The 14,400-nt window shown below is 41.2% G+C and overlaps 2 protein-coding genes across 3 annotated transcripts in view; one reads left to right on the top strand and one right to left on the bottom strand.

The window, feature by feature from the left end:
* kcnh2b (potassium voltage-gated channel, subfamily H (eag-related), member 2b) overlaps window positions 1-14,400 on the top strand; it is a 333,294-nt gene that overhangs the window by 111,579 nt on the left and 207,315 nt on the right. The window lies entirely within an intron of this gene.
* On the bottom strand, window positions 4,223-13,491 carry LOC114482181 (amiloride-sensitive amine oxidase [copper-containing]-like). The gene is made up of 5 exons (XM_028477312.1): window positions 13,414-13,491; window positions 8,538-10,075; window positions 7,652-7,940; window positions 5,436-5,568; window positions 4,223-4,885 (listed from the first exon to the last, which is right to left on the bottom strand). The coding sequence occupies exons 2-5, from the start codon at window positions 10,069-10,071 to the stop codon at window positions 4,616-4,618; spliced, it is 2,226 nt and encodes a 741-aa protein (XP_028333113.1). The 5' UTR covers window positions 10,072-10,075; window positions 13,414-13,491; the 3' UTR covers window positions 4,223-4,615.

Below are 14,400 nucleotides of genomic sequence, written 5' to 3'. Positions count from 1 at the left end.
TTCCACTAAATGCTATATTATGGGATTTCCGGAATTGGTCCAGTTTAACCCCCACATGGAGGCGGTACATAGGAGAGCAGCAGGCGAGGTGAGTAGACATTGAGTGTGCCAGTTAAATGCACTACTAAAGCACTGCTAATGCACTACTAAAGCACTGCTAAAGCACTAATAATGCACTACTAAAGCACTGCTAATGCACTACTAAAGCACTACTAATGCACTACTAAAGCACAACTAATGCACTACTAAAGCACTACTAATGCACTGCTAAAGCACTACTAATGCACTACTAAAGCACTGCTAAAGCACTACTAACACACTACTAATGCACTACTGAAACACTACTAATGCACTACTAAAGCACAACTAATGCACTACTAAAGCACTGCTAAAGCACTACTAACACACTACTAATGCACTACTGAAACACTACTAATGCACTACTAAAGCACTGCTAAAGCACTACTAAAGCACTACTAATGCACTACTAAAGCACAACTAATGCACTACTAAAGCACTGCTAAAGCACTACTAACACACTACTAATGCACTACTAAAGCACTGCTAAAGCACTACTAAAGCACTACTAATGCACTACTAAAGCACAACTAATGCACTACTAAAGCACTGCTAAAGCACTACTAATGCACTACTAAAGCACTGCTAAAGCACTACTAACACACTACTAATGCACTACTAAAGCACTGCTAAAGCACAACTAATGCACTACTAAAGCACTGCTAAAGCACAACTAATGCACTACTAAAGCACTGCTAAAGCACAACTAATGCACTACTAAAGCACTGCTAAACCACTACTAATGCACTACTAAAGCACTGCTAAAGCACTACTAACACACTACTAATGCACTACTGAAGCACTACTAATGCACTACTAAAGCACTACTAATGCACTACTAATGCAATACTAAAGCACTGCTAATGCACTACTAACACACTACTAATGCACTACTGAAGCACTACTAATGCACTACTGAAGCACTACTGAAGCACTACTAATGCACTACTAAAGCACTGCTAAAGCACTACTAATGCAATACTAATGCACTACTAAATCACTACTAAAGCACTACTAATGCACTACTAAAGCACTACTAAAACACAACTAAAGCTGGGAAACACAGGGGAAACAAGGCACAGTCTTCAGCGCAGGTTCCACAAACACTGCTGCACTCAACATGAGCGCGCAATGTCACGGTCACAGTCCGTGAGCGCGCACCATCTTTTCACCCGGAGTGAGAGAGAGAGAGAGAAGTGCAGTATGTGACGAGGTGCTTACAGCCGCTCCCTCACAAGAACAATTGGGTGAAAGTGATACATTTCCCACAACACACCTGACGATCGCTCACGGCACACAAGTGTGCCACGGCACAGTGGTTGAAAAACGCTGCATTAGAGTATAAACTCATTAATGACTCACACACATCCTGTAAACAGACGAGAGCAGAGCTTTGAGACAATAACACACGAGTAAAGATATTGTTTGTCTCTTAAAGGCCAATAAAATGAAGAATATGTGATGTTACGCTACATTAAGCAATTAAATCCCTGTAAAAATGACACGGGCCTCTAAAGTCAGGCGTGACTTAATTATTTTTAGAAGATAAATTACATCAGTTTAGAAAAAACATTTCATCTATGCAGAGGTTACATCATGTGAGCACCAAAAAAATAAATAAATCATATGAATTATTAGGTTACGTCCTGAATAACAATGTTTAATCTTTAGTTTCTAAATTCATTCCAAAGACTATGATTCAGAGTTTTAAATAATAAATACATTGTCTTTTTCTCACTTGTGCTTTACACACATACACACGCACGCACACACGCACACACACACACACACACACACATAGCTTTGGAATGAACCAAAAAGTCATCTTAAAGAGGATTTTGGTGCAGATGTTTCACACTAATGAAGTCAGCCAACCACGTTCCTCTCTGAGCTCAACATAATAATCATAATTAGGACTAATGGACTCTTTAATGGTTCTGATGGTTCTAACATAATTAGGACTAATTAGCTCTTTAATGGTTCTGATGGTTCTGAGTTCTTTGTCAGAACAGAATGATGGAGTGTGTTAGAGCTGAGGATAATATGATCTGAGCTGAATACTGAACACTGGATCATTGATTCATATTGTAACACAACAGCACCACATGGTGGAAATAATGTGCTTATGATTTCACACATTACATCATCTCTGCAAACAGAAGAAACTTTGAGTCATCATATGATTCCATGGTTTAGAATATATTTATGTATTTATCTAACTATTTACTATTTGACAGTTTTTATACTCAGTTTACATACATTTGACATGTGTTTTCCTAAATGTGTGCATGACTCTTCTTCTTCGTGTCCATAAAAGAGTCGACGTGTATAAAAATCATGGAATCTTTAAATCTCCTGTTGAATAATGTTCACGCTAATCTGAGAGTTCATCCTAAGGTTTGTTGAAAAAGTAAAGAAATGTGTGTTTGGTAGATTATTTCTGTATCTGATCCTGTCGTAAAGCTGTTTAAGGAACAACCGTGTGTGTGTGTGTGTGTGTGTGTGTGTTATCTACCCTTCATTTATAAAACAGAAGCTGCTCCACATCACTCTCACATATCTGAGAATAAGCTCTAAGGACAGTTTCAGTTTGGGTTTCATCCTGTTCTCATCACTCAAACCTGGTAAATACCTCTAACGGCCTCCCGACAGCAGCTGATAAACGTTGAACTAATGATGCCTGTTTGTAGAATCATGTACGGAGGAGATTTGACTCTCGTAATCAGACAAACTGTGTCAGCTGGGTTTGATCCTATGGAACATTTATGAAATCTCACCAAGAGCAGTGAGTTCTTTGATTGTTCTACACATGATACGAAGCATCAGAACAGCATTAAACACGTTTTAGAAAACTAGCCAGAAACATGTAGAAGGTAAAATGTTGAGCTTGTGTACTTTTAGGGTTCTTTCACATATAAACGTCTTTAGTCCTCACCGGGCTTGGTTTCCTCTGATGGTTCTGGTCTGTTTGCAGGGGTGTTAAAGCTCTTTTAAAGTCTGGTTTGGACCAAACATGTGAAGTCTGATTCTCTGTAAAGTTTGGGTTTCAGAGCGAAGCCTGGAGTGGTTTTTATGATGTGAGAAAGCAAACCTGGAGCAAATATAAGTGATGCTGAAACACAAACATCATAAAGGTCCCACGTCATGCTATTTTTCACACATCTCCATATGTTCTAAGAACACCAAAAACATAGTAGTTGAGGTTTATTTTCCCAAACTCGCCTGTTTTCCAGAGTTTTAGCCTCTGAAATGTCACTTTCTGAGCAACTCTACACAAACAGGCTGATTTGCGGCCTACTTATGCATATTCATGAGTGGGCGTGTCTATAGACAAGACATTGACTTCCTTCTCCCCTCACGGTGACTTAGGGCCAGAGGACGGCCCGCCCTCCTCCCACCCACTCCGTAGCTGAGCTCATGCTGCTTTATAAATACGAGACAGAGCGTGGGGGTGGGGCGGGGCGCTGAAATGCTCACCTTTGTGGGTGTGTCCGTTTACATGTCAATCATGGCAGAGAGCTTCCTGGAGGCTTCTCCAGCTCAGTGCCATGTCAATTCTTCTTCTTCTTCTTCTTCTTCTTCTTCTTCTTCTTCTTCTTCTTCTTCTTCTTCTTCTTCTTCTTCTTCTTCTTCTTCTTCTTCTTCTTCTTCTTCTTCTTCTTCTTCTTCTTCTTCTTCTTCTAAAGTTTGGTGTATTTGGTAAAAAGCAGAGTGAAAGAAAACAGAGCAAAGTAAAATGAAATAATGTTGTAGATTCACTTCCTGAACCAAACTGAGTCCACTGGATGAAGATGTGAAAGAACCCTTAGTGAGGGGAGGGTTGATCAGTAAAACACCTGACAGAGTCAAACAGAGCCAGACTTTGTTGTTCCTGAGCTGCTTTAGAACCAGTGAACCTTCAGCTAATGTCCACCGCTCTGTCATTGTCAGGGGAAGCTTTAGGAATGCTTGTTACTGTGTTTTTGTCCCGTTCTCCTAATGCTGTCCATGTGACTGTAAAACAAAGACTAACACCAATTAAACTTTCACTTCTTTCCTTCATTAAAACTCTGACTCCAGTCGTTGACTCCAGACTTCCTTAAACCAAAAACAGTGTTTATTCTTCTTAAAAACCACCTTTATCTAAAGCCAATAACACACCCTGTGGTCAGCAGCCTTTGCTTTATTTTGCACTGAGTAAAAATACTTGAGATGATCATGTTTGAAAAGCAGGACACAGAACATTCCACCACAGGTTGTTTCCTGGCAGCACTAGTTGAACTATTCTAAGGTGTTTAATAATCAGCCTGTTTGTCCTTTACTGAACACGGATACACAGCATCACATCCTGGATGCCAACAGTGGGTAAACACTCTCCATGGAGACCCTACATCAGATTAACTGATTACGAGTGTGAACTTCATTTAAAGACTAGAAACAGGAAACAGGACGTAGCAGCTTAAGCTTGAAGAGGAAAATGTAGAATGTAGAGAGATTCAGGATGAAATAACTTGAAAACATCAGAAATACATCAGATCAGAACTAATCATTCACTGTTCTAGACTTTCCTGTAAAAGCCGTCATAAGAGAAGGGCTTGTCTGTCACACAGTGACCTACGACCTCGGGCGTCCACCTCTGGACCTGGGGCTGGTTGTCCTCTCCGGGACGGACAATGACGGTGCTTCTCGATGATAACGATGGATCTTCATCAAAGAAGTTAAACGGTCGGAGGAAGAATCCCACGGCGTTGCCAGGCGTGGCCGTGTTGGGGATATCTTCAGAATGAGGCACATGCAGGAAGCCCACGGTCACCCAGGCAACCAGGTCCTGTAAACATACAGAGGGAAACCACACGGATGCTCAGCGTGAGACTCTAAGTCTGATTCACTGGATATTAGTAGATAATGTCAAACCAAAGCCCTGATCAGCACCCATGGATAGAGTCCTCTAGATTGGTCATCATTTACATTAAAAGGATTATTATTGTGTAGTGCAGGGGTTCTCAACCTTTCGGTCATATAAACCCTTTCCGCCACTGTTCCACCTAATGTCTCATATGTTGACCCATTATTCTCACTTTTAACCTTTTCACCAGATTTCATGATTATTTTTGCCAATGTAACCGCATTGACTATTTGTCATGCCTATTATTTGACAGTTTAAACTAATTGTTCCAACAATGACACTTTGAACCCTTTTTAACCTCTTTTTCTGTCTGTTTTTGCCCACTCTAATTTGCAACTTTTAACCAATTTTTATACTTTTTTTTTTAAAATGAAAAGTCCAACACCAAAATGAATAATTTTATCATTGGCTGACGTCGTTGGCGTTGACATCAGGTACCATATGTGGTGAGTTCTTTTTCTTTCATCTCTACCTGGTTGACGATGTCTTCATTGTTACGTATGTAATCCTCAAAGGACACGACGGGCTCCCAGGGGTTGTTCTGGGTGTAGATGCTGCTGCTGGTGTGCTCATGGTCCTTATGACGCGTCACAGCCAGAGGATACCTGCAGTACATGGAGATGGATCGTTCATCTCATTATTTAAATAGTTGATGTTAGCAGATTATTCTCAGTCTGTGCTGGTCCTGTCATGTGTCAGAGAAAAGTGAAAAATAGAAGACATGGCTGTGTTTCCATTCAGCACATTCACACGGTGGCCTGGAGGTTCCATAAAAGCACTTTATCAAATAATGTCCAAGGTTTGCACCCAGGATCCTCGAGGCTTGTCAAACATTCACATTGCTGTGATGGACCAGGTGATGCATTAATGTACAGGATATGTAAAGCATTAATGTACAGGATATGTAAAGCATTAATGTACAGGATATGTAAATCAATGAACCAAGAATATTGTAATGACACCATCCAAGGTTCCACATATATTACTCTAATGAACATGTTGGATACCTGAACATTCATCATTTCTTTGGGTAGAGGTTGATATGTGATTACAGAATCTCTCCTGGTCAGTTCTGGTCAAACTGCCCTAAGCAGGCCAGATACTACTGTACTGATAACATTTACCAGGGCCTCTTCTCAGAGACTCCATCATTGTTCATGGCTAATAATGCTATCAGCAGCATACAAAAACTCTGAGACCACAAAACAACTACAGATAACCCACTGAAGTGTGTGTTCACTTTGTAGTTCACCTAGTGTTTTTGTAATTGGGGTTTGATTGATGATTCTCATCACTTTTCTTTTTCCTTTCCACTCCGTTATCGTCAACTGTATCCATGGAAACCCCAGAACAACTCTTTGATGTGAATGTTTATTAAGTTGTAGCTCAGTGTGTGATGGCCAGTGTTGTGCTAGTTACTGAAAAAAAGTAACTAGTTACCATTACTCGTTACTTCATCCACAAAGTAACTCAGTTACTATTTTGATTACTTACAAAAACTAATGCGTTACTGGAAAACGTAACTTTTGAGTTACATAGAATTAAAGAATATATTATTTATTTTGGGTCATTTGTGTCCATACCGCTTCATATTAGTGCTGTAATAATATAATAATCCACTGTTGATCAACTGTTATAAAACAACCATAAATGATGTGCATATAAAGCACAAAACAGCTGCTCCGAAATTAAAACAGTAATTTTTCAGTCTTAGCACAGTAATGTAAAGTAAGCTGTGTGTATTCCAGGTGCACATTCTGCTGTTGAAAATGTTATAAAAATAAATGTGGAAAAACAAATTCACAGCATTTTTCTCAGCTACACAATGCTAAACGTATCAGGCTAATGAGCTGCTGTTAGCAGTGACTCAGCAGCAGCGACAGGCTTCTTATTTACAACAACATACCGTGCAATAGTTTGGCTGACCTTTCCTGGATAACAGTCACAGTCCGTTAAAATCCAGCCGTAGCGTTAGCTTAGCTTCACGGATGCATCTTTTGGAGACAAAAATAATGTGCGTATTTCCACTCTTAGAAGCACGTAATGCTCTCGCATTGACTCGCCATGATTGGCACACGTGATGTAAACAGAAACATGCTGACAATGCTTCTTCTTCTACTGTTTTACCATGTTTGGCACGGCATCCCGCGAAAATATGTAGCGCCACTGTAAACAGGAAGTTCACTGCAGCTAGCAAAGTAACGGACAAATGCACCATATTGTAATGGTAACAGCGTTATTTCTTTAAAAAAATGTTGCGTTACAGTACTAGTTACTATCAAAAGTAACATTGGGGCGGTAACGCGTTACAAGTAACAAGTAACGCGTTACCGCCCAACACTGGTGATGGCTGTAACTAACTTTCATGTTGTCCACTCCACTCCGTTACCACTAAAACACCTTCATCATTCAAACCCATGTTAAACTAACATTAGTTGCAAATGCTGCTCATACAGCACAGCTAACATGGAACATTAAGCTAGTTACTGCTACCTTTACATTAGAACATTTTAAAACATCACAAATGTGACCCTATTGAATATTTAGCCCATGTATACACACAGTTTGAATGTACTGTGAAATATTAGAGACGATCTGATACTTTATGGGGATTTATTTATCCGCATCTTGTTTTGGTTTTGGTGACATCACACTTTTATAAACCTATAGCAGAGAGTATTTAATTACCTGGACCAACTGATTCCATTTTCCTCCCTCCAGCCTCGGGGCAGAACGCTGTCAGCGTGGGAGTTGAACTGGATCCGATAACCACGTTTGTGTCCCCACTTGTTCTTCTTGTTGGGATTGTAAAAGTGAGTGTATTTTGGAAACTTCTTCCCAAAGCGAAAGGCAGCGGATCGCTCCGTCTTGTGTTCTGTGCTGTGAAGTTTGGGCTGGACGATGAAGTCACCAGGACTCCACGGGTTGGTGAAATTCATCATTTTCAGATTCAAACTCTCAAAACTGTTTTCTTGACCTGCAGCAGAAAAACAAACCATGTGACATCAAAGTATTGTGTAATAAGGACAGATACAATCATGGAGAAAAGTATTGGCATCTCTGGAATTTTTCTAAAAATTATGTGCATTGAAAAAACACAAAAAAGCAGAAGAAAAAAGCCAAAATGTATGTAATTTTACACAAAATTTAAAAAAAATGGACTGGACAAAATTGGTAGCACCTTTTTAAACTTTGGATACATCATTGTATGTATTTGAATTGTGTCACAGACCCAACATAAGGGTTGAGTCAACTATATAACATTGTAACTGGCTTCAGATGTGATTTCTATATTCCCAGCACCTGTTACTGCTACAGGTCAGTTTAAACCAGCATCTCATGCTTAATACAATTTTGTCTGGTCTATCTTTTAACTTTTGTGTTAAATTATTTAAATTTTGGCTTTTTTGTTTTGCATTTTTGTGGTTTTTCAATGCATATAAAGGTAATAAACACGTGTATACCAAAAACATTTGGAATTGCAAGTATTTCTGGGAGAAATGGTGTATTTTTTAGAATAATTCCATTGGTGTTAATGCTTTAGTCCATTACTGCACATGAACATAACACTCACCTGCGATATCAAGGTCCACTTTGTAATGGATGAGGTGTGTATGCAGGTTACCCAGCACATAGTCGTAGACCTTGGCCCCGTAGTGTAGGCCGTTGGGTGTGTAGAATGTGGAGTGGATGTACCCGGTGGCGCTGACCTTCACCTCCACCACCCCATTCTGATAGAACAGGAAGTCCCAGATGTAGTCGTAGTTATAAACTGTGGAGATTGTCCTCAGCACCAACACCGTGTTTTCCAACCCACCGTAGAAGTTGTATCCTCCATGGAAGTCAGAGTCAAAGTGTCTCCTCAGAGGACCCCCGGTGGTCATCTCAAACACACACAGAGCGTTTTTATAGCGTACAGGTTTGTCTGTGTCAAAGTAGTGGTGGAGGTCAACAAAGGTGGCAATCTCAGGGCAGTCGATTCCAGGGGCGAGCTCAAAGGAGGAGATGCCCATCATCCAACCGGCGTCGATGTACTTGGTCTGCATGGCAGCGGGCGTGTCCCCAGAGTAGAAGGCGATGGCTTCCTGTAGGCTGATCTCATAGGCTATTCTGTCTCCGTTAAAACGCAGATCAAAGACCTGAATTCCTGCTGAAGAGCTGACCCGGTAGGAGAAGGACCAGCCTGAGTACTCCACAAAGTTGTTGTCCACGTGGTAGCGGGGCCCCTGGGGCTCCACCAGCTTAGGTCCGTGAATGTTGGTGGGGGTGTTGCTGTGACCTCTGGGTATGTAGGTGGAGTAAAAGTCATTATCGTCATGATCTGGTAGTTTGACTTTCTCTACTTCTCCTGATTCATATTTGTCCACCAGCTCCTCCACACTGTTGAAGTACATACTGTTGTACCAGACCTTCTCCACTGTCCACTTCTCTGGGTCCAGGTCAATGTGGTTGATCAGAACCTCAAACCCAATAGGATGGATGAAGAATCCCTCCACAAACCTCTGCAAAATGATCCAGGTCCTCCTCTCTCCTGGACCCAGACCTCGTGGACCGACGTCTGCAAACGTCAGACATCGGTTGGTACAGTTGGTGAAGGAGAACCCTCCTGTGGTCTCAAAGAGCAATTTATGTGCTTTGGTTGTGATGATCTCCAGGTGCTTAATAATGAAGTTATACTCTGTGAGGGTCATGGGTCTGGACTCAAAGGTTATGGGCTTCTTGTAGGTTCTGACTTCATGGGACTGTGGCGTTGGTAAAGGACTCACAATGTACTCGGTGATGTTGGGCTTGGTTTGGTCTCCAAACTGAATGACCACACGGGCCTGACGGGACGGTCTGGCCCATCCACGGTCCAGCGCATTCAGGGCCTTGTGCTTCTTAGGGATGTGGAGCTCCATGAGGAGGATGCTGTTCTTTTTCAGAGTCTCACTGCTAGCACTAGTTAGCCTCATGTCTTCAACAGCATGAAGGTAGGACCGCACTGCTTTCATCTCATGCACTGTGAGGTCTGCAAACATAGGAGCACCATGATGGGCCCAGTCCCTGGTTCTGGAAGCTCCACCCACAGCCAGACAGAGAAGATGGAGCAAGATGAGGATCTTCATCATGACTCTTTAGGAGCAGAAAAGACGTGAGGAAAGACTCTCATTCACAAACACTCATTTACATTCACTAAGATAAGGAGCTATTTTTCTCCTCCTGGCCTACTTCCTCTCTGTAGCACTTTGACCTTCACACTCCCAGTAAACAATCATCTACAGAACATGTGTCAAACTCAAGGCCCGGTGGCCAAATCCAGCCCTTTAAAACATCCAAATCAGCCCGCAGGCGATGGCTGAGAAAACATGAATCATTGTGTAAATGACCAAATAATATAGGCAAGGCAAGGCAAGTTTGTTTGTACAGCACATTTCATGTACAACACAACTCAATGTGCCTCACAGCAACACCAAACACACAAACACAATAAAAAATGTAACAAAAAGCAATAAAAACAAATCATTCAATACAATTACATTAAAATTAGTTAAAATACAATAAATTTCCATAGGCAGCAGTAAATAACCATGCTTTCAGCCTGGACTTAAACATAGTCAGAGTTGAGGCCTGTCTCACGTCCCCATGGAGGCTGTTCCACACCTTTGCTGTATGAAACTGAAACGAAGCCTCACCGTGTTTAGTCGTGACTCTAGGAACCACCAGAAGACCCCTTCCTGAGGTTCTCAAGGCCCAAGGTGGCTCATATGGCTGTAACATGTCATCTATATACTTTGGTGCCCGACCATGTACTACTTGTACACAAGCAGAGCTATTTTAAAGTATATTCTCTGAGCGAAAGGAAGCCAGTGCAGAGATTGGAGCACTGGGCTGATATGGTCATATTTCCTGGTTCTGGTCAGGCCTCCAGCCACAGCATTTTGGATGTACTGCAGCTGTCTAACAGCTCGTTTGGAAAGGCCAGTGAGATGGCTGTTACAATAGTCTAGCCGGCTGGAGACAAATGCCTGAATTAGTCTCTCCAAGTCTGGTTTAGACACTGTGTTTTTTCATTTTAGCAATGTTTTTTGGATGGTAATAGGCCGCTGACGTAATGGACTTAATATGACTGTTGAAATTCAAGTCTGAGTCCATGGTTACCTCTAGATTCTAACTTGATTTTTTGGTTCTAGTGAAAGAGCCTCAAGATGACCAATGACACGTAGATCTGAGTATCGTCTGCGTAATTGTGATAGGACACATTGTTGCTGCATATAAAATGACCTAATGTAAGCATGTACAATTTGAACAAGAGTAACAGAATCGACCCCTGCGGAACCCCACAGGTCAGTGCTATTTGGTCTGAGACACAGTTTCGCATCGCAACATAGTAAGTTCGGTCCTCAAGGCTGGATCTGAACCACTCGAAAGCCTATCCAGAGATTTGCACCAGGTTTTCAACCTCTCCAGTAAAATCCCATGGTCAACTGTGTCAAATGCAGTGCTACGGTCCAGCAGAACAAAAACCGTGACCTTGCCTGCATCTTAGCCTGATTTCATTTGTCACCTTGATCAAGGCCATCTCAGTACTGTGGCATAGTCTAAAACCTGACTGGAACACATCAAAAACATGATTTACAAGAAAAAAGTCTGTAAGATGGCTGTAGACCACTTCCTCCAAGACTTTCCCTATAAAGGGCAAATTTGATATAGGCCAATAATTGTTCATTTACATAGCATCAAGACCACTACTTTTTAACAGAGGCTTAATGACAACTGTTTTTAGGGCATTTGGGAAAGCTCCAGTCTGGAGTGAGTTGTTAACTATGGGCTCTATTCTCCCATGCTAAAAAGCGCACAGCGGCGCTGTTTTTGGCTGTGTGCTATTCTCCCCCTGTACTTAAGTCAGCCGCTGCGTGCCATCATCCCAGTTACGCACTGTGGGTGGAGCAGCCCTGAAATGTGGGTGTTCCCATTCAAATCTGGCTTTACGCGCATTCTCCGGTGTGTGTAAGTCCTTTTCCTCTTACGCGTTTCTAACCCTGGAATAAGTGCAGCGCCCCAATAAGGTGAAACATTATATTGCACTAGAAATATGGATTTCGTGTCGCAGACGCAGACTTCTGTCCACGTTGGTCACAGTGTTACAACTATTTTCATACTATGTCCAATGTAAAGTCACTGTTTGATCCACTACAGAGCTGTCATATGCAGATGATGATGGACCAGAAACTGTTCCTACACATATTTTAATGAGGCTCAGCTCAGGTCACTTTAAACTATCCATCCCATCCATCCATTTTCTTACCCGCTTATTCCCGTTTAACAGGGTCGCGGGGGTCTGCCGGTGCCAATCTCCGGCTCTCATAGGGCGCTTGGCGGGGGTACACCCTGGACAGGGCGCCAGTCACTTTAAACTATTTATATTTAAAACAGCGTATTATAAAGGCCAATAGGTTTAGTTTTAGGTATTACCACTCACTCCTTCCACCAAGCTGGGTGCCGTGTCACCACCTTACATATACACAATTGACTGGCTGATTTGATTACACAGCACAACAAGCACAATATGCACAACTATAACATCACATATCACTCTCACTTTAAAACAGTCAACTCTTCCCCACCCCTTCCATTTCCTACCCTGACTCCCTCTTCCCTGTTCCCTTCCCCCCATCTGCCCTCTCTTTTTATATCCTCCCTTTAATAAAGTGTTTCTTACCCTTTCTTATCGAGGGCTGGTGATGGTCACCATTATGCAATAGAATAAATTCCACTTCTTGTAGTGTTGACCTTTGACAGCATGTGCAGATAAAGCAAAGTAAACTAATTCAGTTGTAAATATCTCAGCTCGATATCGCCAAAGAATACTCAACTTTTATGAAACTCCACAATATTTTCCCCATGATTATATCACATGATGGCAGTAACCTTTCAACTCAACTTTCTTCAAATTATTCCACAAAATGTCCCCCCAAAAAAATCAAGAAATACATTGAAAGTGATGATCCTGCAGAGAATGATATCAGTCACTTATTGCTTGGGTATTATCAGTGCCATACATGTTTTATAATTCATTTATACATAGAAGTGCAAACTAGAACCAAAATGAGTTTGACACGTGATCTACAGTAACAAATCCTGCTCCTTAAGATCTGAATTACTCTTATAGAGAAGATTCATGAGCAGGAAAGATAATAAAGAACTCATGACAGTAAATCACATTTGTTCAGTTAATGAGTGACACTAAGTCAGCAACAGATTGACTCATTAAAATAAAAAAAATGTGTGCGTTATAAAAACATTAGAGATGAAATAATGATTCTTTGGTTTGAGAATTATCCAACATACACATTAAATACACACAAACGCATGTGCACAGCTGAGTAACCCTAAGTTAATAATGACAAATGCTGCAGTGAAATATTTATCATAGATCAACAACATGCTACGCTAACTTCGTCTTGTTTTACCTTCTGCCGTCTTCACTGTTATGACCCAAATCAGTTCCTGTTCAGTCTGATCAACAATTCAGTGACCTGCTTTAGTTTACCCACCTCTGAAGGAACGGGATGTGATTGGACAGTAGGTTGTAAATGATTGCTTCTAACAAAGAGGCTTTTAACACTTCTACCTGTGTCCCAGTCACACACACACACACACACACACAGACAGGTCTGTACAAGAAAATACAGCTTTAAATCAAACAGCTTCATCTGCAAAGCTGAGACTTAAGGTTGAGGTGTCTCAAAATTCATCAGTTGACACAATTCAGCACAAACAGTGTCAGAATGAGAGAAGTAAAGCAAATAAAGAAAGAGAAACCACCTGGAGCGTACTACCAGTGAAAGAAACCAGAACTAAAGAAACTTAAATTTACTCTGAGAAAAAAGACAAAATAAAGTTAACAAAGCAGAAGAGTGAGAGTCAACAAATAAAAACAAAGCAGTGAGTGGTTCATTAAGCAGCAGCAGCTTGTAGAGACACTTCATCAGCTGGAAACTCACTTCAGTAACGTTTGAGGACTCAATGAAACTCCAGATTTAACATCCTCTTCAGTTGTGTAACACTTAGTCTAAATAAAGGCCATAAATTTAGATCCAAACTTGTTAAATGTGTAAATGTAATGTTTGTTGAATGATGAACAAACAATGATGTTTAGTGTCTTCTTATCAAAGGTACTGATGTTTTTTTTTTTATTTTTAAATCACAGATCAGTGAGATTAACATCACTCTGAGTTCATTTCACTTTTTTTTAGTTCTTTAATAGTTTGTGAAGGTGACCAACAGTAAATAAAGAGCAGAGTGGACTCCTCCCCTTATTCTACACGCGCTGAATCCCAGTGACACCAGGTCATTGTATAGTCCTCCACCTGGTCCACATTCAGTTGTTCACCTGGTCCTGTCATCCTAGTTCTGTCCTCCTGGTCCTGTTCTCCTAGTTCTGTCCTCCTGGTCCT

Source organism: Gouania willdenowi, chromosome 20 (assembly GCF_900634775.1).
Source record: "Gouania willdenowi chromosome 20, fGouWil2.1, whole genome shotgun sequence".
Lineage (NCBI taxonomy): Eukaryota > Metazoa > Chordata > Actinopteri > Blenniiformes > Gobiesocidae > Gouania > Gouania willdenowi.
The sequence above is the reverse complement of the archived record's forward strand: the minus strand, read 5'-3'. Positions and strand labels throughout refer to the sequence as shown.

Coding starts and splice junctions, on each gene's coding strand:
- LOC114482181 (XM_028477312.1), bottom strand. CDS start 10,071: ATGATGAAGATCCTCATCTTGCTCCATCTTCTCTGTCTGGCTGTGGGT. Junction 7,941..8,537: donor AGTGGACCTTGATATCGCAG/GTGAGTGTTATG, acceptor TTTCTGCTGCAG/GTCAAGAAAACAGTTTTGAG. Junction 4,886..5,435: donor ATGAAGACATCGTCAACCAG/GTAGAGATGAAA, acceptor GTATGTTTACAG/GACCTGGTTGCCTGGGTGAC.